This window comes from Protobothrops mucrosquamatus, unplaced genomic scaffold (assembly GCF_001527695.2).
Source record: "Protobothrops mucrosquamatus isolate PMUCROS unplaced genomic scaffold, P.Mucros_1.0 scaffold2353, whole genome shotgun sequence".
Classification (NCBI taxonomy): domain Eukaryota; kingdom Metazoa; phylum Chordata; class Lepidosauria; order Squamata; family Viperidae; genus Protobothrops; species Protobothrops mucrosquamatus.
This window is the reverse complement of record NW_015388431.1, coordinates 34,566-56,454: the sequence shown is the minus strand read 5'-3', so window position 1 is coordinate 56,454 and position 21,889 is coordinate 34,566. Positions and strand designations below refer to the sequence as shown.

Genomic DNA, 21,889 nt, shown 5'->3' with positions numbered 1-21,889 from the left:
AAGTCTCTATAAATAATTCCCTCTAGTTTAACTCCCGTAGTTACTCCTTGTATTGCATGTTCCGGAATTGCCCACATTGGTATCTTAAAATTTAATTTGTGATAATACTTTTTCCAAATTCTCAAAATCGCCACTCTTAAGATATGAGATTTAAAAATAGAATCAACTTTCTTATCAAAGAATAAATATGCATGCCATCGAAAATATAAGTCCCAACCTTCAAGAATCAATATATCTCTATTAGTTAAATTAATCCAATCAGTAACCCATGTCAAAACCACCGCATCATAATACAATTTTAAATACTCTGGTTTCTCTTCAGATCGTATAAATCTTTCGCCTTTTACCTCTAATCTTTTTCTTGACTTCAGTGTGCTTGATGTTGTCAGCTTGAAGGATACCCAAGTATTTGTAGTAATCTTCCTCATCCAGACTCTTAATGTTATTTTCGTGGGGCATCTTGATTCCTTCAGCTTTCACTATTTTTCCTTATTTGATAGTAAGTGTGGTACATTTGTCCAAGCCAAACTCCATTACAATATCTTGGCTATATATACGGACAGTGTTGAGCAGCGATTCTATTTCAGATGATGTTTTTCCATACAGCTTCAGATCATCCATGTAAAGGAGGGGGGATAGTCTGGCATATGTTTTTGATGTTTGATAGCCATGTCCCGAGTTATTCAGTATTGTTAACAGAGGAAACAGTGCAATAACAAATAGTAGTGGTGATAATGAATCTCCTTGAAATATTCTTCTCTTGATATTAACCTCTCCCAGTCTCTCACCATTGACCTGCAACTGTTCTTCCATTGTGCCATCGATCTTTGCACAAATTTTCTGATGTTTCTACTGACTCCTGTTATTTCTAGGCACTTGATTATCCAGTCATATGGCAGAGAGTCAAATCATTTCTATTATTATTACTATTATTACTATTATTACTATTATTACTATTACCACTACTACTACTACTACTACTACTACTACTATTATTATTATTATTATTATTATTATTATTATTATTATTATCTATAAAATAAGTGGCAGCAATCTGTGAGAGCACATTAGGGCTCTCACAGATTGCTATAGGTACTTAGGTCTAAAGATCATCTGTTAAGGAAACCAAAAGAGTCTTGCTTGTTTGGCATTCTTAATATTAAAATTTCTTTCCATACAAGTCAGATGAGGTTTGATCATTGTTGTAATAAAGACAATCATGTCCAAAAATATCCTGTATTATATTTCCAGGGACTGCTATGCCATATTTGTTCATCTGTTCTTTCTCCTTGCTATTAGTTTATTTTAAGGCTTTGTGCAACTTTGCATACAAACCTCAACATAGCTTCAACATTTTCTTTCCAGATAAAACTCCCCTTACAAGTGGTATTTCAGAGCGGTCATCTAGCTTCTCCCTGGATGCTCAAAAGAGAGTCTACACCAGGGGTAGTCAACCTTGGCTCTTTTATGACTCGTGGACTTCAACTCCCAGAATTCCTGAGCCAGCTTAGCTGGCTGGCTCAGGAATTCTGGGAGTTGAAGTCCACGAGTCATAAAAGAGCCAAGGTTGACTACCCCTGGTCTACACAAATGTTGCATGTGCCAGGGCAAAATTCAAGGCAGAAAAATAAGTGAGCAATTTTGTTCATTACTTTGAATCAGATTATTTTAACAGTGTGGGCTGAGATAAACTCTCAAGGGAGAACAGAGCTACTTTACACAGCCTAATTTATTTACCGTGCATTTACCTCAGTGCATCTGTAGGGCTACAGGTCCTTCCCATCTAGGCTAGCAAGCCTTGTATTCCTTCCCAAAGTGAAGGTCCTCTTTTAGAAGCTGCCCCTCTACTGAGTCTATAAGCAGGAGGGTATTACTAAAGGAAAGAAGGTCTAAGCCTTAAGAGAGCCACAAATAATTACTGCTATTTATTCTTTAATTCTTCAATAGTTGAATTGACTATTGAAATAACCTTTTTTTTCTCATCTGAGCTCTGAATAAGATTTTTGGCTAACTGCTGGTCTCTGATGCTGACGCTTGTGGGGAGGGAACATCCCCTTTCTTGTTAACTTCCATTTGACAAATGAGATAGAATAATGCTTTCTTCCCTTTTTTTTGCTGACAGAGTTCCTCTTAGCTATATTCCTATAATTGCTTTCTGGATACTCCTAGTCTGTGACTGCATCAAAAAGTGAAGCAGGGGCATCAGAGGAATCGATTTCCTTCCAGAGCCCCACAGAATGAGATGACAAACAGAACAAGTGCAACTCCTTGAAACAGGGTTGGCCAATTTGCTTGCACTCAAAGGACTGGGAATAGCCTAACCACTTCATCTGTTATCTTCACCCCAATGGTCTAACACTTTGGAGAATTTCCATATAAGTCTTATGTGTTTCCTGTCCACGAGATCTTGGATATTTCAAATAAGAGACTGGGGCAAATCAGTGTGGTCAAAATATCCCTATTTGTTCTTGTTCTATGGTTTGTGCCTCACTGGCTGGATTCATACAACATACTAGATAAGCTAAAATGGGCTGGATACTTTGACCTTCCACAGGTTGGCAGGAGGGATGTATCCATAAAGTCATTGATGCTAAGAGTCAACACCCATTTAATGGCACATAATTAGTATTGTGGGAAGTAACTGCAGGATTCTTGGCATGAGCCAGCCCAACATTTTTAGTTATACAGTAACATGGTTGATATATTTGGACAAAACTTGTTAAGCAAACACTGAAATCAAGTTGTGTTAGCCTGGGATTAGTGTTTTGGGTAGTATGAAAATCCAGCCATAGTGCATAAGAGACAGAGGAAAAGAATGGGAAATGAGTGAAGGAAAAATGGAGTCTGAGTGTGCATTTACTTTAGAACACAGAGAGAAATGATGAACAGAAGAGAGAATGAATCTATGATGCTGCCTGAATGGGGAAGGGAAAGAAGGGAAAAGGTAGGGAAGATTTGCCTGCTGGTACTGATACAATCTAATCCTTATTACCTATTGAGAGAAGAATGATCATCATGTAGCCTTAGAGCCGCATGCCATCTTTAGGCTAATGCTCTGTGATCTCAGATTAATTGCAAAGCCCCTACATGGGAAATCAGATCAGAACTCTGATAAGAGCCACTTCTGTGGCAGCCTGCTACTTAGAATTGCTGGAGAAGGAGAAGAAGGGATGTCTGAGAAACAATCAGTGTCCTCACCCACTACCCTCTGTTTTTCTTAGATGCTGCTTCTTAGCTGGATGCTCCATATTGAATGCCCTTTGTTAGCTGAATTACTCTTTTAGGAATGAAATAACTATTTTGGACCTTACTTCCAAAATAATATACTTAGAACTGTGGTACTAACTTACTAACTAACTCTAACTAGAGATAGAGAAAGTGTATTTCGAGACAATATAACCTATGCATATCCTCAACCACAAATGTTTTTCTGACTGGTTTGCAATATTTTAAAAAGAAGTCTACAAGAACATTTCCATTTTCAAAAGACATAATTAAGAACATATTCTCTAAAGCTAGCCATTATTCCAAAGTATTTTGATTTTGGGTTTTTTGTGTTGTTGCTTTGAGAGGGCATAAGGCAGTGAATAACTTTTCCCAATCTGTAATTCATCTAGCAGATCAGGTTGGTTCACAATGGACTTCAGAAAGAATGAATTCATCCAGACTCCTTAATGGTACATTTAGCGCCAAGGGATTCATTTATAGCAGATCAGCTTTCTTTCATCCAGGTTCATTCTAGCCTAAACATGCTGTGCTTAGTTTGAGGTTATTCCATCTGGCTAGATATGAAATGGCCAGTTGAAGATATTTGATTAGAATCCAGCATAGTTTTATAAGATATTTCAGCATAGATTGTTTGATCAAGTCTCAAACTTATAGGAAACTTAGCTTCAGCCCTTTGATATTTTTCCATAAAATCCACTAGTACATTCAATTTACATTTACAATTGTCACTCTTAATCAAAGATGACATAAAACTTAATGCAATTAGTAAAATTATAATTGTTAGTGTATTAGACAACTAGAGAAATTAAAAACCTTTCAGTTTGCCAAAAGAGTGCCTCTGATCAGCTTGTTCACCAATTTTAAGCAAATGTTGATTATTTGTAATGCAAGGATATCTAATAATTACAGGAAGCAGAGAGATGTTATAAGAGGACTACCTCCTATAATCATGCTGTTCTAACATCAGGCTAGTATCTTCTTTGAAGAAATAATGTAAACAGATTTCTTCAAAATGATTATTTTATGAATATGCAAATGTTCAAAATACAATGCTCCATCAGCACAGATGACTTTAATTGACCCATGAGTCTTAAAACAATGGCTATGGTCATCACTTTAATGCAGTAGTTATGAGAATGGATTTGATCAGAAAATATCCTCCCTTTCTATTCATCTAGAATCACAGAATTCAAAATATTGAGGAATTCAGAATTATCCATGTAAACCATCTGGAACATTACCTATCCCATGTAATATGCTATTTTATAACTATATTGTCTTTTACTCTACTGTAACATTTCAGTAGGGCACTGTAGAGTTAAATTAAATCACAAAACAAATAGGGATCATAGCAATTATTTTTGATGTGCCCACAGCTAAATAAGTATCTTAACAGTAGTATTCAATGGCATTAATCATATTGTCCTGTTGCTATGGCTATAGCAAGTGTGTTGTGCTGACATGTTCATGAGATCCGCTAAAATGTGAGTAAAACCTATACTTGTGTAAGTGCCCCAATTTGGCATATTATTTATTATTACACATGATTACATTTTATTCAGCCTTTAGTAATGGAAGTGTTTGATGTGTCTGTCTAGCTGGGTGAAGGGAACATAACAAGGATGAAGCCAAACATCCTTCTGGACTGAGAAAAAAGCCCAAGGATGATAAAAACAAGGCAGAACATGCCTTCCCTTTAATCTTCAGAACTTTTTCCTTTTGTAGAGCTGCCTGAAGGGGCAACTAATATTTATCTGAAGTAATAAATATGATGAAAGAGCAAAATGGAAAAAGTTATCGACAAGACTGCTGTTTGGTAACAGTGATGGGTAAAGGATCAAAACCTCAGTAAATGTTTTTACATGAACTGTGATATAGCTGGAATTGGGGGAAGATAATTTAGTTTTTTACTTTGCTATAATTATGGAGAAACTATTTGGCAGAACCCAACCTAAAATCTACTTCTTAGTTATACAGTACCAATCTACACAATTAGCATCGCAATTATGTTAACAAATAATTCTCTACCTTGCTATTTACTTTAATGCATGCCAAAATCAGGGTATGCAAATATTTGTATACTGTATTTTCTTTATCCATTGGCCTTCAACTCTCAGAATTCCCAGCTAGCTTGATATTTGCTCTAGTATTTTGAGGACATAAGATGGGAAAAGTTGTGGAGGAAAGACAAGATGATCCAGTCATTTAATCTAATGTTTTGACTTATCCTTTCTTATAGTTACCATCATCAGGTCTTCTTTGTCATTAACTCTTTATTCATCACTCTTATTCCCTTCCATGGCTTATTGCTTCCATGCATTATATTTCACTTGTAGTGTTATATACCTGGAGAGAACAAGGGTTGGCTGACTTATCTGTTTACATGCTTCTCTCCTGCTGTTGTCTTATGATCCAAATCAGGTTCCTGAAGCCTCAGATTTCTGCCTGTCACTTTCAATGATGCTAAATTCTGTTGCTTATTTCTTAAGGTCTCTGCTAAGTTCTACCCTCATCTGATTCCTCATTTTGCTTGCTGCCCATCACTCTTATCTTCTATAATGTTCAATCTATTTCTGGATAAACAATCTATTCCAATCTCTTTTCTGCCATCACCCTCTCCAACATCCGTCTCAACACTTCCCACTTTCTTCTTTCTTGATAAATTTAGGAGCTATGACCCTCATATTACTCCTCCATTGCAGTCTCTCAGTTGCATTGATAGAATCATCCTTATGTCCTACCATATTCAAACCTGACACTAATTGCCCCTGTTGTCAGAAAGTCCTTCTTTTTGCTCAACCTTTAACCCATTCATTCCCTTCTCCTAATTTTTGCTTCCAAACTCCTGCCATATGCCACTTGCTGGTGTCTGAATTTTATTGCCTTTGCCAACTGCATGGATGACCTATGCATTAGAAACCTTGCTCAAAGACCCATTTATTTGCCAAATAAGCTTATCTGTTTTCCAGGTTTGCATTCTACAATTCTGGGGGCCAAAAGGTATCAGGCCTATTTCTCACTACTGAAATGAGGCTACTGAAGATTTCTGTGGGCTGCAGCCTAGGATAGCAAGCTCTGATAGGCTGCCATCATGCATGATTAAATACAGGTGTGGTGAATATCCCTGGTAAAATCCTCAGCAACCTTACCTGTACAAGGCAGATGCTGTTCTCTTTAGTCCTTTTGGTCTGTTGGGCTTCGGTTCTCCAGCCATGTTTATATCTGCAACAAATAATGGTTTGGAGTTACTGCAGTATCTTTCACTATCTGTTTTAAGGCAAACATTCAAAACAATTTTAAGCTATTTTAACAATTCTTTTGGGGTCAGGGATTGCTACATAATTTTGTTTTAATACTGGGCAACCGTTATTTTCTTCAGATATATCTGTTATATTCAAAGAAGCAATGGTGTTTTCCTTTTTGTGAAAAAATGTACAGTATGTGGTATATTTATATTCTGCAATGATTTTCAATAAGACCCATTGTCCCATTAATCATTTTCCATCTAAGTAATTTATCGAATAATTCATCAAATACAATTAAATATATTTTCATAATATCAAAGCCTTAAACTCATACAAATCTATCCCATATAAGAAAGACAAATCAGCTTAAGCCTTATGCACAAAAAAATCATCAGGGTACATTATAAACAAGAATAGATCTCCTTCTTGCTCCCTCAGTATTTGCAGGACCTTGAACCATTTATAAAAAATAATTCATAAATAATTCAACACCCACCTAAGTCATAGATATTATAACTAAAGGCATGCCCTCCTATGACAAACATATCCAGGAAAAAATATTCAGGCTACTTAACACAGAAAATATTGTTTATGTGACTTTAAACTCCTCTGCCATAATACCCATGCTAAAAGCTGTGCTGGATGTCAAAACATGTCAAATGTCACCTGTTATAATTGAAGGGATGTTTGTAAATTTCAGCACTGAAAGCCTGAATTTTGATCTGCCAAGAAAATTTACCCTATCCTCCATTCCAATGGATTCAGTGGAGCTGAGACATATAACCACCTTTCACTGCCTTAATGGGAACTAAACACAGCAATTTAAGTGTAAAAAGGTACTGCTTAATAGAAGCAAAGCAAAAGAAAAGGGTGGGTCCATTCATACATGATCTGTGAAAGATGATGCAACATCAGTGATGACTTGCATGTAGAGCCAGACCATTGTGGTCCTATGGCATAATGTGAAGATACAATGCAGCAGCTTAGTAATGTGAAACAATGTGGATCAATGCCTAGATGGGACCATCTGCTTAGGAATCCTACCATTCGGCTGACACATTAGACCAGACATGTCAAACTCGCAACATCACGTGATGTTGCGCGACGTATCTGAACTTTCCCCCCATTGTCGGCAATGGGGTAGGCGCGGTTTCCTCGTGATGCATCCGGCCCATGGGCCGGCAGTTTGACACCCCTGCATTAGACTGAAGCAATTCATAGTGGCTTGATTGATTTTAGTTCAGTCTGTCTATCTGTTCTATTTACATACTATTGAAATTATACGGCTCTGATTAGTATACATTCACAGAAACATAATGCAGTAAAGTTTAAAACTTTACAAATCCACTAAGAGTAAACATTACAATGCACTGGCAAAAAACACACATTAGTTTTTAAACCCTTGCTTTAACTCCATCTGGGTAGCTTTTTGAAAGGCCACAAAGTTGGTGTCAGTTTGACCTCCAGTGGGAGGCTATTTCATGTAGGGGAGGCATCACAGAAAAGCATTACCTCTAAGCTCCTATAGATCACAACTCTCCTAGATTCGGAAGTTGGATATCCCCAACTAATATGAGGGAAATACAGTAAATGAATCAGTTCTTATCTGGAGGTGATGCTGCAAGTATCTAGGAGCTTAAATTATTTAGGTTCTAAAAGTTTAAACCAACATTTGAACAATATTCAGAAACTTACTGGAAGCCAATACAGCACCCTCAAATAGCACAAGGGCAAAAAGACTCAAAGGATTATTTAATTAAGGATAATTTTACTATCTGAAATGTTAGTTATATCAAAGCAATTAACTTTTCAAAAACTATGTTGTACTGTATATACAAAAGAATAGAAACATGAATGTTTAAATTTTTGCATTCTTTAAGTTTATATATACTCAAAACTATGTTTGTGTTATTTCTACCGTATTTTTTTATTTTCTTGACTTTTATGCCTTTTCCATTCAACATTATATAAATAAGTATATTTTTTAAAGCATTCAACTTTCCAGTGATGAGTAGATGCAAAATAAATTAATAGAACCATTTTATATACATGTATAGTAGCCTTATCTGTCATTCTAAAAACTATATTTGTCTTTTGCAAAGTTAGAACAAAACTAAACCAGAGGGCAGAATGTGTTGTTTCAAACAATTGTTTTCCCCTTAAAAAGCAAAAGCAAAATGAAGCAAAATGTCAGAATTCATATTTCAAGCCATACACCCGCCTTTGCAAGGAAGAGAATAGTTGTTGTTTTTTTGCCTCTGCAGAGGTATGTCTGGTGCTCCTGCTGTCTTCAGTATTGCTACCACCTACTGGGAGATCAAAAATGTCAATTCCTGATTGAAATGCTATATTCAACAACAATTCTCAGCTTACTCCAGGTGACGTGAGCTTCTCAGTGGGTGAGATTTCAACACCTCATGTAAAAAAAAAAAGTTAACTAAGCAGTTTGTTTCAAGTAGGAAGTATGTGGCTGTTCTATTTGGCTCTTCCATACACTGGGAATAGAAGTCTGAAAAGTTGACATTTATTAAAGGCCTTGTAGGGAGGCCAAAGCCCCATGCCACCCCATGCCACCCCTTGCCCTCTTTCCTCCCTGACCTGCCAGTGAACCCCAGATAACAGAACCAAAAAGACTGCTTAAGCCTTTTTGACACCTAGGCTGAAATTCATCTTAGATAGGTGAAATTGGCAAATACCAGCAACTTAATTAAACAAAGAAGATCCCCTCTAGATACTGAAAGTTCTTCATTTCTATAATAGATGTCCTCACATAAAACCTTTATCCTGAGGTCACCACTTCTACTTACAAATGATAAAAATGGCAAAACCCCATAAGAAAGCAAAACCACAAAACCACAAAGCAGGCTAAGTTCACACGTTTCCTAGGAACAACCGAAAGACTCCTCTATAAAAGTAACTGCTTTTAAACTGTAACTTGTGAACCACCTTTGATTACTGTGACTGTTTGTCTTGTTCTTCCGAGGGGTCCTTGGTGCCCTCTGAGCTTGGTTCTTTTCTTGCAGATGTTTCATTACCCAAACTAGGAAACATCATCCTAGTTTGGGTAATGAAACATTTGCAAGCACTGATGATGTTACCTAGTTTGGGTACACCCTCATTTCAACCCTGAGCTACAAATATTCTCCTTTATTGTTCTGCTTTCTAACAGCTGTCTTGTGTTCTTTGGAAAACCCAGCTTGAATAAGACTAAGAATTTCTTCTAAGAGTCTAAAAGAGAAACTATGGACCAGCATTAAAAAAAGAGTTGTTTTAATATGGAATGCAGCTAGGTTTTTGAATGCTCAGGAAGGAATCAGAATCATGACCATAGCCAAGAAGAAGGGAGAGTTTCAAGCAGAGTTTTTCAAACTTGGCAATTTTAAGATGCTGACTGGGAATTCTATGAACTGAAGTCCACACAAAATTGCCAAGTTTGAAAAATATTGCTGGAAACGTTTCTTTCCTTGCTGAAGTCCTGACCTAAACCAAATCTCAGCCTGCTACTTTTCATGCTGAGGAGTCAGCTTTGAGTACTCACTAATCCTCCCAAATGCACAGATACTATTATGCTCATATTGATTGGCCAGTAACTGATCCTGAAAAAATGTATTGCCTGACAATAAAGCTCTGCCAAAAATCTTCCTTGAAACTTCCTAGGAAAGTTTGCTTGCTCTATGAAAGAGATTTCTGTTTTCCCATCTTCTTCTCAGAAGGCTTGAGTATTTCAAATTTCTCTTGATGGTGATTTGTCTTAATATTGGAAGTGGTGGAGGGCACTGTTGTTGTTGCTATTTGCTATTACAGATCTGAAAGTATCACATCAAAACCTCCCTGTCTGCCAACATAATCCATTATTATTTTTTTCTGAAAAAAACCAGCGGGAGGAATTGTTTGCTGATGCCTTCCTTGAAGAACTGAATTGAACTGAATCCGGGGAGGGCTGCAGAGTGCTGGAGATGAGACTGTGGTCAGTGAAAGACAGGACGTTGAAACACTCTCGCTGCCTAATAAGATAATGTCAAACTATCATATTTCACCCAGGAGAATTTCATTCCCCACTCCTTCTTTGGGAAAAAAAAGACAAGCAATAAATGATCCTGTATGTTTTCATCAGAAACATATTCAGGACAATTTTCCCATATAGGCATTGCTATATGGGTAGTTCAGGATTTACAACCAGGATTGAGCCCAAAATTTCCATTGCTAAGCAAGACAGTTGTGAGTTTTGTCCCAGTTTATGACCTTATTTGCTACATCTGTTAAACAAATCACTGCATTTGTTAAATTAGTAACACAGTTGTTAAGTGAATCTGACTTCCCCATTGATTTTGCTTGTCAGAAGGTCCATAAAAGGTGATCACATTTCACCTTTCACATTTACTGCAACTGTAAATACATGCCAGTTGCCAAGCATCAGAGTTTTGATCACAGGACCATGGGTATGCTGCAACAGTTGTAAGTGTGAAAAGCGGTCATAAGTCACTTTTTTCAGTGCTGTCGTAACTTTGAATGGTCACTAAACAAATGGTTGTAAGTCAAGGACTACCTGTATATTCAGCTAATGTCTGCAATAATATTGATTTGAATGCATACAAGTGATACAGAGTGTAGTACAGACAAGATGCTCCAATTAGCTAGCTCATTATGGCTTACATTGCTAATAGCAGAACCATCTCGGTACACTCAGCTGACTTCCTATTCTGAGGTCCAGGATTTTTTTGAGTTATGTAAAAGACTGCTCAGTACTGCTTTCTGCTCGCTTGTTATGTACTACAGGATATGAACTTGCTGTGTCAATATGTCCTTTAACTTCCCCCTGAAACATCAATATGTAGCGGTTTGCTTATAAAATTAGTTTATAGGAATTTATTTATCAAGTTTGCATAGAGATTTGCTTTGAAGTTGGATCCCATTTCCAAATCAAATTTATTTTCCAAGTCAGATTGTTAATTGGAGTCATATGCTTCACAAGCAACTCAAAATAGGTAAAATGTATTATTCAAATAGATTCAGAGTCAATCTACAACCCTTTATATGCTGGCTTCCAAAAAAAGATTTGCAAATAGTTTATAGTATAAAATCTTTTTACAGCAAACGTAAATGAATGCAACACATTAAATTTACACCAATTACTTGCTCAATAAGACAGAAAGACAAAGAAAAACTACAGAGTCACTCACTAAAGCAGATTTGGCTGAAGCCACTGAGAGAGAAATGATTCCCTTCCCTTTGCAGTCCTCCAAATCTCTTCCTACCTAGATCCTTTACATGAGAATAGACAAGAAGGCTTAAATAAAGAATATAGAATAGAATAGAATAGAATAGAATAGAATAGAATAGAATAGAATAGAAGGGACTTTGGAGGTCTTCTAGTCCAGCCCCCTGCTCAAGCGGGAGAACCTATACCATCTCAGACAAGTGACTGTCTAGTCTCTTCTTGAAAACCTCCAGTGATGGAGCACCCACGATTTCTGAAGGCAAGCTGTTCCACTGGTTAATTGTCCTCACTGTCAGGAAGTTTCTCTTTAATTCCAGGTTGCTTCTCTCTTTGGTCAGTTTCCAACCATTGTTTCTTGTCCTGCCCTCTGGTGCTTTGGTAAATAATGTGATCCCCTCTTCTTTTTCAGTGGTATTGTGCTGGTCTGGGCTTTTATGAACGCATTTTTCAGAGTTTCCCATGCTTCTTGAGTTGTTTTCCCCTTTAGGATTTTCATCCATGGGATCTTTCTTTGGTTCTCTCTGAGTTTGCTAAAGTAAGCTCTTTTGAAGTTTAAGACACTGGGTGAATTGTTTTCTGTTGCTAGTGTTTGCAATATATTAAATTCCAGTATGACGTGGTCACTTTCATCCAAGGTTCCAGCAACTTCAACTCCCTCTATCACTTCTTCTCTATTAGTAAGAATTAAGTCCACTATAGCTTTGTGTCTAGTTCCCTCCTTCACCTTTTGGATGACAAAGTTGTCGGCTAGGTTGGTTAGAAATCTGTTTCATCTCCTGCTTGCTGCAGAGTTTGTCTCCCAGTTGATATCTGGATAGTTGAAGTCTCCCATTACTATTGTGGTATGCTTCCTACATACATTTGTTAGCTGGTTGGCAAAGACTTCATCTATTTCTTCTGATTGGTTGGGTGGCCTGTAATATACACCTATAGTAACGTCACTTTTTTCTCTTTTATATTGACCCATATACATTCTGGAGAGATTTTATCTTGGATCATGTGCAAGCAACAGGGCCCCCTGCTTCTTCATGTGAAGGCAGATGGGATGTGGGCCCAAAATGTCTGTTAACTTCTTAAACAGCAGCAAAGATTTTCTCAAAGTACTACAGGTAATCCTTGAGTTATGATCACCATCGGGACCAGAATTTCCATTGCTAAACAAAGCAGTTGTTAATTGAATCACATCTGTTTTTACGATTTTTAAACGAATCACTGCTTTGTTAAGTGAATCACATGGTCATTAAGCAAATCTAGCTTCTCTCATTGTTTGTCAGAAGCTGACAGGGAAGATCACAAATGGTGATCACATGATTCCTGGACATGGCAACTTGTAAATACATGCCAGTTGCCAAGCATTCAATTTTTGATAACATGAGCATGTGGATGCTGTAATGGTCATAAGTGTGATGACCCATCATAACTTTTTTCAGTGTGATTATAATTAATGGTCGATAAACAAATGGTTGTAAGTCAAGGACTATCTCTGTATGATATCCAATATGTTAAAACTAGGCATCCTGCATTAAAGAGAATAAACTAAACTGAATGCAAGTCTCAGACAGTTTGATCAGAACCATATTTCACAGGAACAACAAAGGCGTTTCCAGCCAACTGGATCTCACACGTTATGTTTACAGTGGAGATAATCAGGATTATCCCTGAGGAAATCCTGTGGTTTCTCAATAGGGTTTGTCCATTATACTTTTAGTTGCTTGTGATTAAAAACCCTTCTTGGACTGCATGATTATTCATGGCTGATTAGTGGACAGGCTGCTTTTTATAATGAGTGAAAATGGGAGAGTTTTTTTGTCATTTCTCATAGCAACAAAGCCGTAAGAATAAGTCTTCTGGCTTGTTTTTATTATTTTTTTACAGGGCTTGCCACATTTTGTGGCTAATTTGATTTGGGACTTCTCAGTGGTGCTGTAGCACACAGTATACCAAATATCACCATCATTTCCAAGGCATGATTTTCAACAGCTGGTGGCATTGCTGAAGAAAAAGCAGTATGTTAGACGATGCCTGGGCATCAGCTTCTAGAACATCTGTTTTTCTTGCAGCAAACTGTCAGACCAATCTATAGCACGTTGCACACATCAGGGAGAAATTAGCTGCAAAAAAAAATCACATCACACTTTAGGAAGGGAGCTCAGGTGGTCCAAGAACCAAGCTGCACATATTATGTGCAATTCCTCTAAAAAGGACTTTGCATTAGATGACTATAACCATATATTTGGTCAATTAAGATAATATTAAAAATATCTGAGGATGTTAAGACCTTAGATAATGAGATATCTACATGCTTAGACAGGAAAGATTCTTGTTAACTGGGCGCTTGGCTATTTCTAATGCTGTGTTTGGCAGCGTTAACTGTTATTGGACAAACAGGAGGAAATGAAAAAAATGTATTTAAAGGATGACAAGGCAGAATTCAATTTTATATTCCTCAAGGCAACATGCAGCTGAACACAGCCAAAAATAAACACTAAGTAAACAATAAACTAAAAACAAAGTAAAAACAATAAATACAAGACTAGTTAAATACTCCATCTCAGCATAACTCCACAATGTTAAGCTTAATTGATTAATAATCCCAAAAGAGTTTCTAAATTCTTTGAGTTGAAGTCCACATGTTTTCAGTTGCTGAAGTTGAGAAACACTAATCTAGATCACATCCAGTTATTTGAGTGCACAATGGCTTCAATTTGACAATTGTTCCATCCCATTGGCCTATACTATCTTACTTTGGCTGTATAAATTAAAACAAAAAACAAATAAACAAAATATGAGATCGCTAGATGTCCAGAGGGAGTTTGAAATGAAGTGCTATTAATATTTGATAATTTTAAAATATATTGTTTTTTGTTACCAAATTCCAAAACCCATACATAAACATACACAAAAACCCACACTCCCAGTAGGTAGTGTCCTTTTGTATTCACAGCTCCTGCTTGAAGAGCAGTGGCAACAATGGCCAAGAGGACCTTTGCTCAGTTGGGACATTGCAGGAAGTATGCACCCATCATCTCATGGGTCAACTGCTGCAATGTGCTGTACATGGGCCTGTCTTTGAAGAATATTTGGAAGCTTCAGCTGATTCAGAAAGCAGTGGCACAGCTAATGATGGCTTTGTCTCACTATGGCCATGGGCATCTAATCTTCATGAGCTGCATTGGTTGCCAATATGCTTTCAGGTGTGGTTTAAGGTGCTGGTTATTACCCATGAACTCCTATTTGATATAGGGCTTGGTTATTTGAAGAAACGCCTATCTTTCATGGTTTCTTCCTGGCCAATATGAATCAACAGAGTGAGCATGCTCCAAGTCCACTCAATAAGTCATCTCTTGGGATCCAGATTCTATATTGTGGAGCTTACCCGCTGGAATGAAGTCCCACCTAGGATCCAGATAGTTCCCACCCTGATATTGTTGTGGAAGGCCTTAAAAACCTGGCTGTTTTCCTAGGTTTTGGGGTAGAGTGATAGAACCCTATGCTGCATGTGCTTAACATATGCTTCCATACATTGTCAGCCCATTATGTATATTTAGTTGGCTGTCTGGATTCTCTATCTTGTTTATTTATTCTATTATGTTTTTTTTCTGTGTTTTCTTTATATTGTGAGCTGTCCAGAGTCAGTCTGGAATCGGGTACTATCAAAATTGAATAACATAAATAAAACGTTGTTGACAATTGTATAGATTTGATATCATGATGAAAATAAACAAGTTTATATCTAAAAAGTTTACATCTAAAAAATAGGTGGCTTGGCAACTGGAATTCAATCTATTCTGAAAGAGCTGACACTCCCTCTAGCTCAGGCATGTCCAACTGCCGGCCCGTGGGCCGGATGCATCATACTGAAACCGCACCCACCCCATTGCCGGCAATGGGGAAAAAGTTGCGATACGTCACACAACGTCATATGACGTTGCGAGTTTGACATGCCTGCTCTAGCTCATCGTTGGGAAGAATTCTTGATCCCATCCTATCCCTGCACTCACAGTTGCTTATGTGAGAAAGAGAGAGTTCATGACAACTTTTGCCATTCCTAAATCAGTCTGATATGATAGCAATTATCCATTATAGGCTAGCTCTGAGGAATATCTGGACATTTCCATAAATGCAAAATGTGGCAGTTAAAATATCAACTGATGCATAATATAGCAAACTTCAAAATCTTCAATAATTGTCATTTATTTTCCAATTTTGTTTCAAATGTTGCTTATAATTATTAATACTTTAAACAGCTTAAGCTGTTCCCAAATTGTCTTGATCTGGCTGGGGACTCCAAGGAAGCCAATTATGGAGTATATTGATGCAGGCTTTCACAGCGAGCATCAATCCAGTGTTGATGAGCTTCCAGGCTAATAGGCCATAGTCTAATTATCTGGTATCCTGATGTTTCACCAGCAAGCATGGCTGGCATCTTCAGAACTGAAAGTGATCTGCTGTATAATGTACTTTCTTGGAAGCTCACAGGCAATTGAGCAGGAACTGACTGAGCTCTTGCATTTGTAACAAAACTAATCTCTATTTGGATCATATCATTGGAATTTTGAAAATCAGTTTCTGATTGGTTCCTTGCCTCAGTCAGTTTGTAACTGGTCTACTTGTGAAGAAGTTCCAAAGGAGCTAATTTATGATTGGCTATCCTTGAAACATGCTATTGCTGCTTTTATTTTAGTTGAGACTACTGTAGATTCTATTTGCGGTTGGTTAATTAAGGGCTGTTGTATTTTGGTATATCGTTTGTTGAAAAAATATAAAAAATATGTAAAAATGTATTTTGTAAAATATAAATAAAAAATATAAATAAGTAGTCTTGTTTAGCAGGCATATGCAGTATAAAGTTGTAAAATTAGGATATTATAACATTGCAGCAAAAATAACCAGACTGAGGTGGAAATTAGAGCTTACAAGCCTTTAGCTTTTGCTTCACATATCTGATAAGTAATTCAGTAATAAGCAGCAGGTTGATTCTTTGAGTTCTTTGTTAAATACAGTAAAGTAGAAAAAAACAGTAACTTCAGCTGGAAGTAATATTCTTGATTAACACCAAATTGCAATATTAGCCTTTTTATTTCTAACACAGTGATGCTGTGGACATCCTATCCCAATGTCTAGAGGCTGTTGGGGACTGAATGGGAGGAAACGGGCTTTGACAACCTAAGCAAGACTGAGTAACTGTGAGTCTCTGGAGAATAGGTTCTTCCATCTTTAGTTCTGGGTACAGTTGTGAAGAGTAGCTGTGGCTAGGAGGCTGTACACCTTTGAGTGGTGCACCAGTTGCACCCATGCCTGGATTGGGAGGCCCTGCTCATAGTAACTCATGTCCTTGTAACCTTTGGTATAGACTACAGTAACATGCTGTACATGGGGCTGCCCTTGAGGAGCAGCCAGAAACTTCAACTGGTGCAAAATGCAGCTGCATGGGTAGCAAATGGTGCTAGATATATAACACACATAACACCACTTCTGCAAGAGCTGCATTAGTTACCAGTATATTTCTGGATGTAGTTTAAGGTGCTGGTTATCACCTTTAAAACCCTATTTAGCTTGGGACCGGTTTACCTGAGGGCCCACCTTTTTTTCCAGAGTCTCTACTCATCCAACTAGATCAACTAGAATGGGTGTGCTAAAGATCCTATCATCCAAAAAATGTTGGCTGATGGGGACTAGAAGACAGTTTTTTTTACCGCTGTGGCCCCTACTCAGTGGAAGATCCCCCCTTTGGAGATTAGAATGGCCCCAATCCTGTTAGTCTTTCATAAGATCCTAAAAACCTGGCTATGTTTCTGAGTCTGGGGTGCTTTAGACAATCTTTAAATCAGGGGTGTCAAACTGCCGGCCCGCAGGCCGGACGTGTCATGAGGAAACTGCACCCACCCCATTGCCGGCAATGGGGAAAAAGCTCTGATACGTCATGCGACGTCACATGATATCGCAGGTTTGACATGTCTGCTTTAAATGATATACTTGAAAAGGTGTCACATCTTAATTTAATACAGATAAAAAGGAAACTTGAAAAAAAATGCTGTTTTCCAGATTATACTCTTTTAAATATGTTATTGCTTATTTGGTTGAGTAAGCTTTTTTATATTATATTGTCCAACTGTTGTATTTCTTAACAAAATAAACCACTTTGAAGAACTTCTAAAAGCAGCATATAAATAAAATAGCTAGGTCAGTGAGAAAGAATAAATAGAAGGATGTGGAGAAGTAAATGGAACCATATTGCTTGTGTGGAATTTCCTCCACACAACTGCCTCCTCTGTGAGGTAAGGGAAATGTTAGGATCTCTTTTTGGGGTGTGTGTGTAAAATGTGCTATGTCAAGAGCAACTACTTCAAGACTGTAAAGGCCTGGATGGCAATTAGCTGAGAGCAAAGAGATACACTCTTTTTGCTACCTCTGCCACCCATCTGGATATTTACAGTCCAGATATGATAGCCATAAAAATTGTGCTTATTCTAGGGATTTTTCTTTTGTAGGGAGGCTTTGAATCAGTTTTTACTCTGGCAACTGCCTGGGCTAGTTCCTACAGTTTTTTGGGAAAAGCTTTCTGGAAGTACTTTGCCACTGCCACAATCTTAGAATTGAGCATGACTGACTATCCCAAACTCACCCAGCTGGCTCTGTGCCTAAGATGAGACTATCATTCATGGTTTCCCAGTTTCTAGCTTGATGCCTTAATCACTACACCAAAGTGGCCCTCTGTTCTAGGAATTAGAGGACCATTTATTTTATAATACCACATAAAACAATGGTATTCCTAAAATTCAGTGGTCCGGTTTAAGAAGTAGCAGAGGTCTTAGAAAACAGGGCTTAGGGTTGCATGAGGCTCCAGGCTGGAGAATGTCTGCCTTATTCAAACTAAATGTAAAGGGATCCACAGAAGAGATGAGTGGCTGGGAAAGATGAAAGGACTGCTGTAATGTAAACTCTGTTCCTTATTTGTATTTGCATACAATGTCCCTTCACAAGTGTTAAAAGTGCAGAGCCTACATTGGGACATTACAAGTCAGTTTTGACTTTTTGGCATCATTGTGGCTAGTTGCAGATGTCTATGATTATAAGCACAATTTGTCCATTGGAACGGTCTTCTCTGATTTAAGTGGCTCTAGAAATGTCTTTTGAACCTGGGACATTCTGCATTACAAAGCATGTACTTTACCAGGAAACAACCCCATTTTTTTTTCTATGCAACTTCCAAGCAGCTGAACAACTATATCCATTGTGTCCATTTAGAACTTGTTTGTGACTTTTGAAGAATCTTAACATTTCTTAATATTTGTATTTTAGAGCCAATACTAGACTTCTATATTGTTTTGAGGCTGTGGAATGTTTTCATGCTTATCATTTTGTGTTTGCTGAGGTCCTTTACTTTAATCCCAAGTTGAAAAGCTATTCCTCTTGAAATATTATTAGGACAGCAGTGTTTGTATGAGTCCTCTTTTACTTTAAATATTTAAAAATTCTTCTACTATAGAAGACAAATTTCACTGCAAAATGACTGGGGAGTAATTATTTTAGTCTGATATGAAAAGTGCTTTTTACAATTCCACAGCAATCTTCATTTTTCTTAGAAAATATAGGGGAAGATAGAGAGAGATGCAAGGAGACCTTACCTAGAGTCTGACCGGCGAGTACTCTCCCATTCTCCCCTAGGACAGCAGCCCGTGCATGCCTTTCATTTGAATATTGTACAAATGCATAGCCTTTATGCACAGAGCAGCCCACCGCTCTGCCATATTTAGAGAAGATGGTTTCTACATCTGACTTCTTGACCACTGCTGTGTTGAGGTTCCCAATGAAGACCCTGGAGTTGATGGACTTGGGATCATTCTTGTTTGTGATGTTACTTGTCTGTATTTTCAATGACATCTTGACACCTAAGTAAGCAAGATAATGAGGATCAGGAAGGCACTAATAACCTATGATAAGGTCCATCAATGGAACCAATGGTGTACATATGAGCTTACTGCAAAGATCAGCCATCAAAAACTTGCAGAACACTAAGCGAATTTGAAACAATGTTTTATATATTGGTATAGTTTAAACAATGTAAACCCTGCAACAGTTTAAAGCAACCTCACTTAGACTCTTGCAAAGGAGTGTATGATAGTGGATCCTATGCTCCTATGCAATGGAAATGGTTTTGACTACATTTATGGCCCTCTTAGGCTGTGCCCCACATCTGTTAGTGGCACAAATATGTGCCAGCAGCATCATTTTCCTGCAGTTTTCCCAGGCCATTGCTTTCATCTCATCTCAAACCCATTAGTGATAGAGGTTTAAGTTGTCCTTAACTTGTTAAAGTTTTGTTTTCTTGTTAATGCTGGTGACATCCTATGACAGTCACAAATCCATTACACTGGAAGTCAGGCAATTTCAGGTGATAAGTAGTGGCAATACAGAGACCCTTACTGCCCATTTAAGGCTGATATGAGCATCCACCCTCGGCATGGTTTTTTGTCAGTCTCATCTATTGTCTTTCTGCTGATGTTTCTCTAAAAACTTAAAACACAGCAGCCCCTGTACCAGTGTTACATGGATATGCACAGCAGTGCTAGAGGTCTAGCACATTGGTTCACATTGAGTTCCTAGATACATGGACAATTTGTCCCTCATGCCATCACTTTGCTGATCACCTAATTCCCACAGTACTGTCTTATATCTAAGCATATTTACACATGTAGTATGATGGTAGTATTACTACCCCTTGTCTTATTAGTATCATTATTATGATTATGGTATTGTTATTCTGTTGTTTTGCATGTACACTGAGAGCTACTACATCAGAAACAAATTCCTTGTGTGTCTAATCACACTTGGCCAAATAAAATAAGGTATTCTTTGCCGCCCCTACTCTAATTGAATGCAAATAGCTCTCTGTCACAAGCAGTACAATATGAAATGTCCTGTCCAGAATAATAGAAATAGTCTGTGATTGGCAAATTTAAATTGTCTGCCTGAATTGTATAACAGTGCAAACCTCTTAGGAGTGCTACAGATTCTTTCACTTTGTGATTCTTCTTAGTTTAGTGCAAGGCTGGACTAGTAAATTACTGGAATGACAGGACCAATTCCCACTGACACCTGAATAAAACACAGAAGAATCTAAAGTTGGCATTTGTTTCCTATATAAATAAATGAGAGAAATTCTAAATAAATGTGCTGTTTGGGGCTCAATGCCTCTTATCACCCTGGTGTTCCCCCCACTTTATTTATTTAGTTATTTTAAAATAGTTATACAATTGCCTAGAATAACAATGCTGATGGTGCTCAAAACTATACAAATAATGAAGCCCCAAACCATTGGAATAAAACTCAATAAAAACTCTATGGAAAACTCTATAAAAACTCATTGCACTCAGGGTGGCACTCGTCTGTTCATTCAGAGACCCTCTTACTGCTTGGTTTATGGTAGCATGATGTGGGAAAAAGCAAACAGGAAGGGGCTTAAAGATGAAGGACAGTCTAACTCAGTGTTTCTCAACCTTGACAATTTTAAGGCATGTGGACTTCAACTCCCAGAATTCCACAGCCAGCAATGCTGGCTTGGAATTCTGGGAGTTGAAGTCCACATGCTTTAAAATTGTCAAGGTTGAGAAACACTGGCACTCTAACTAGCCCCATTGCTGTGGTAGTATTTTGATTAGCAGCTTTCCCCCATTGGTTATTTAAGTTCAGAAGAGGACAGTGAGGTAGAGGATTCAATCAGTTTCTTTGCCTATCACACTACAAAGGCATAATCCAGATGGCACATTTGGTAATGACTTAGAGGCAGGAATCACGAATGGAAGCAGAAAACTGCATGCTAGTACACTTTTCTGTTGACTCAAGCAGTGGGTGGAAAGCCCTATGATATTCTGTAATTAATCATTTAGGACTTTCAGTAAGGAAAGCTATGAACATTTATGCATATTCTCTTTAGTGGCTTTGTGCTTTGTTTTAAGGACATAAATATTGTATTTGTGAAGGGATTTCTCTCCATCCTGCAATCAAAACTTCTTCACTCATCTCAAATAGCAACCTATAAACCTCTCTCCTTTTTAAAATCATGCTGGAAAAAGCCTTCTTCCAAACAAGGCAAGGTTAACAACAATTAACATATGTTCCTACAGTACATGTACACTGTTAGAAATATGAACATGAGACATGCAACAACAGAATGATGAAGAAAACTGAATCTATT

General features: G+C 37.6%; 1 protein-coding gene across 2 annotated transcripts in view; it reads right to left on the bottom strand.

The window, feature by feature from the left end:
* RALY (RALY heterogeneous nuclear ribonucleoprotein) overlaps positions 1 to 19,578 on the bottom strand; it is a 38,349-nt gene extending 18,771 nt beyond the window's left edge. For both annotated transcript variants that reach the window (XM_029285852.1, XM_029285851.1), the window contains exons 1-2: positions 19,320 to 19,578; positions 6,378 to 6,450 (exon numbers count right to left, since the gene is read on the bottom strand). In XM_029285852.1, coding sequence (XP_029141685.1) covers positions 6,378 to 6,450; positions 19,320 to 19,575 — 329 coding nt within the window. In that variant the 5' untranslated portion in view covers positions 19,576 to 19,578. The remainder of the gene's footprint in view (positions 1 to 6,377; positions 6,451 to 19,319) is intronic.
* Positions 19,579 to 21,889: the final 2,311 nt, after the last annotated feature.